The sequence below is a fragment of the Cynocephalus volans genome, chromosome 3, assembly GCF_027409185.1.
Source record: "Cynocephalus volans isolate mCynVol1 chromosome 3, mCynVol1.pri, whole genome shotgun sequence".
Taxonomy (NCBI): domain Eukaryota; kingdom Metazoa; phylum Chordata; class Mammalia; order Dermoptera; family Cynocephalidae; genus Cynocephalus; species Cynocephalus volans.
The window spans coordinates 13,394,951-13,398,055 of record NC_084462.1 but is presented as its reverse complement, the minus strand read 5'-3'; the positions used below and the strand labels follow the sequence as shown (position 1 = coordinate 13,398,055).

General features: G+C 33.8%; 1 protein-coding gene across 1 annotated transcript; it reads right to left on the bottom strand.

The window, feature by feature from the left end:
* Positions 1-520: 520 nt before the first annotated feature.
* On the bottom strand, positions 521-1,459 carry LOC134372446 (vomeronasal type-1 receptor 1-like). The gene has a single exon (XM_063089945.1). The coding sequence runs from the start codon at positions 1,457-1,459 to the stop codon at positions 521-523; it is 939 nt and encodes a 312-aa protein (XP_062946015.1).
* Between the last annotated feature and the right edge of the window lie 1,646 nt (positions 1,460-3,105).

Genomic DNA, 3,105 nt, shown 5'->3' with positions numbered 1-3,105 from the left:
TTCTTGGCTGGGCCTGTAATATATTATAAAAGTGGATGTTTATTGCTTCAACTACCACCATGTGTCTCCTTCTTATCTACATTTCAAACATGGTGAATTTCTTCAGATCCCTGATAGCTGTGTGTGCATTCACAAGCAGGGATCTTTCCAGGTTATTTTCTCCCTAAATGAAACTGCTGGATACTATTATGCTTTACAAGTTTGTAATATTTTTAAGATAACCACCTAAAAAACTAGTAAAAGAAAACGGCACAATTCTTTATCCCCAAATTTGATGTTTCCACCTGTTATACTTACTTTAAACTTTCATAATTAGGTTAAATAAGTTCTGATTAACTGTGTGAAAATGTTCATTTTCTGGTTACTCTCTTAGTTCTAAGAGATACTTGTTTCTATCCATCACTATATCAAACATTTCTAGCAGACTGTCTAGCATCATATAATCACTTAATTTAAAAAAAATTAAAAAATCTAAATTGATAATGACTCCAACTGCAGAAATCAGAAGAATTATAGCTGTTTAACCATATTTGAAAAAAAGCACTTTTTTTCTGGGGCAGAATACAGAGCAAACCTGAGAGACACGGCTGTCACTGCTGATTAGTACAAAGGGGCTGAATACTGGGAAACATGAAGTTACCAGCACAGAGGTGTCCAGCAGCCACCGTCTTGGATTTGCAATTAGAGTAACACAAAGAATCAAAATGGCAGAGAGACAATAACAGGAGACAAACATGCTCACCAGGATCAGGATGGTGTGTGTGGCTCTGGCCTCGTGAAAAGGTCTGGAGGAGAGTCTGTGGCTGTGAATGTGTTGGACTTGCTGCTTGTGCCTTCTTAGGATAAAAATCATGGAGCTACTGGCACAGACCATGAAACCCAAACACATGATATCAATGAATGAGAATATGACTGCATGGAATAAGCTCATAAATCTGTTTGGTTTAAATAAGAAACAGTATCCATAGTTTATTTGTACCGTTACATTTTTGCTGCTTCTTGGGCTAATCACTCTCACAGGAATATAGACATTTACTAAGAGTTGTAGGATCCAGAAGAGGAAACTACAGAAACCAATGCATTTTGGAGTTCTGTTTCTGAACTCCATCCACCAAAAGGTTCTGGGGGAAAGCTTTATAGCCTGGTAGCCACCCAGAAGGCAGGTAGTGCTGAGAGAAATCCCTCTGGACACTCTGTGAAAGTATAAAACAACTTTACATCCAGCATCATCCAGGAAATATTTCAATCCAAAAGCTGCCATTGTATGAGGAATTCCTCTGGAGAAAAGAGCCAAATTATTGGCTAAGACCAGCTGGTTGAGAATCAGGTCTGAGGGTCTTTTCTTTTTTCCAGTGAGCAAAGTGAAGGTATAAAGAAAAAGGAGAAAGGAGTTTCCCAGGATGCCTGCTCCAGTCTGCATAAGAAAGATGGTCCCCATTTCCAAGCTGGTGTGGCCCATGACTTTCAATCTAGGAGATATTGATTGAAATTTGATGCAGAAAGAAATGGTAGAAAAATTTTAAAAACATACATGTGTTACTTTTTTCTGCCTACCAATTTTTTTTTTGTGCTCGATCCAACACATATTTCCTATCTTTTGGTAATACATATTTTCTCATTTTAAATGAATTTTAAGAATATGTGCTTATGGGTACAATGGTTATTAATTAAGGTCTTGTAGTGGAATCAATTTAAATGTCCATTTTAGGGGTCTCTTTGAATAACTGATAGGCCATTTACACAGTATAATTCTCTCCAGCTGTAAAAATGGAATGAAGATCATATCTACTCATGTATGAAGTTACCTTCAGGGTATACTTAAGTGAAAAAAAAAAAGCTAATGAAAAAGACGTAGTATGGCATAATATAATTTTTCTTATGATTGTGAAGAAATATAAAAATAAATAAGTATAAATACACACATATCTACATAAACATACATACATGAGGGGTCTTCAAAAAGTTTATGGAAAGTTTCATACTATCTTTTAATTCTATTTTTCAGTGAACTTTTTGAAGTAACCTCGTATATGTATGCACACACAAATTGCATTAAAAAGATAAGAATGAATTACAAATTTATAAGAATGATAAAATAGACGGACAGTAACCAAACACTGTGAAGGGACAGGAACAGAAATTAGATGGGCTGGCAAGTTAGCTCAGTTGGTTAGAGCACAGTGTCATAACACAAAGTCAAGGGTTCGGATCCAAATACTGGCCAACCACCAAAAAAAAAAAAAAAAAAAGAATTTACCTTTGTTATAGTTTTGACTTTTGAACAAATATATAAAGCTTACTATAATATATTAAAATTGTAGTCAGTGTGTACAAGTTAGAAATAATCAAGTGATTTTAAAAAATATTTTGACTGTATATTTTGAGTGAATTATATCCTGAAAAATACTAAAAAGATCTTAAAACTTTAAGCATAATCTTATTGGGCATATGCATTTTGATGTTAATATTTGGAAATCAATATGTAAGTATTATCTAACTAGAGACTGAGGCTTTTATCAAAAGAACGAAATTAAAATAAAAATAATTTAAGTAAAAATTGTATAATTTTAAATTTGTGTGGAAGAATAAGTATTAACTGGATCTGTATTTGATTTGAACCATACATTTATATTCTTTTTCTTTCCATTAAACAGATGTACATACCATGACCTCTCCTGAGTAATTGGCTTCCCAATTACTCAGGCCTATTCTCAAAATGAAATTTCTCACTAGAAGAAAATAAGTGTCTTAAAATAAACAGCCAACTCCAGGTTTAGGGTAGGAAATGTTAAGCTGGAACATCTTTTCAGACCAGGACACAAGGAAACTCTACTAGATGGCTGTCCTTTTAGGCTAAGGATGACACAAGCATCAACTGAAAAAGAATTCTACTCCATAATAATGATACAAATTAAGTGTATATATATTATATATATGTATGTGTGTGTGTGTGTGTGCGCGTAAGTAACTAGACAAGACTTAAACATATCAAGTGAAACTTTCAAGAACTTAAGGAACTCACTAACTATTCTGGAAGCTGTAAAATAAAGGCAAAACATTAATCATTTCTCCTGCTTTTTCAGTACAGACTGTATTAAAGGATAA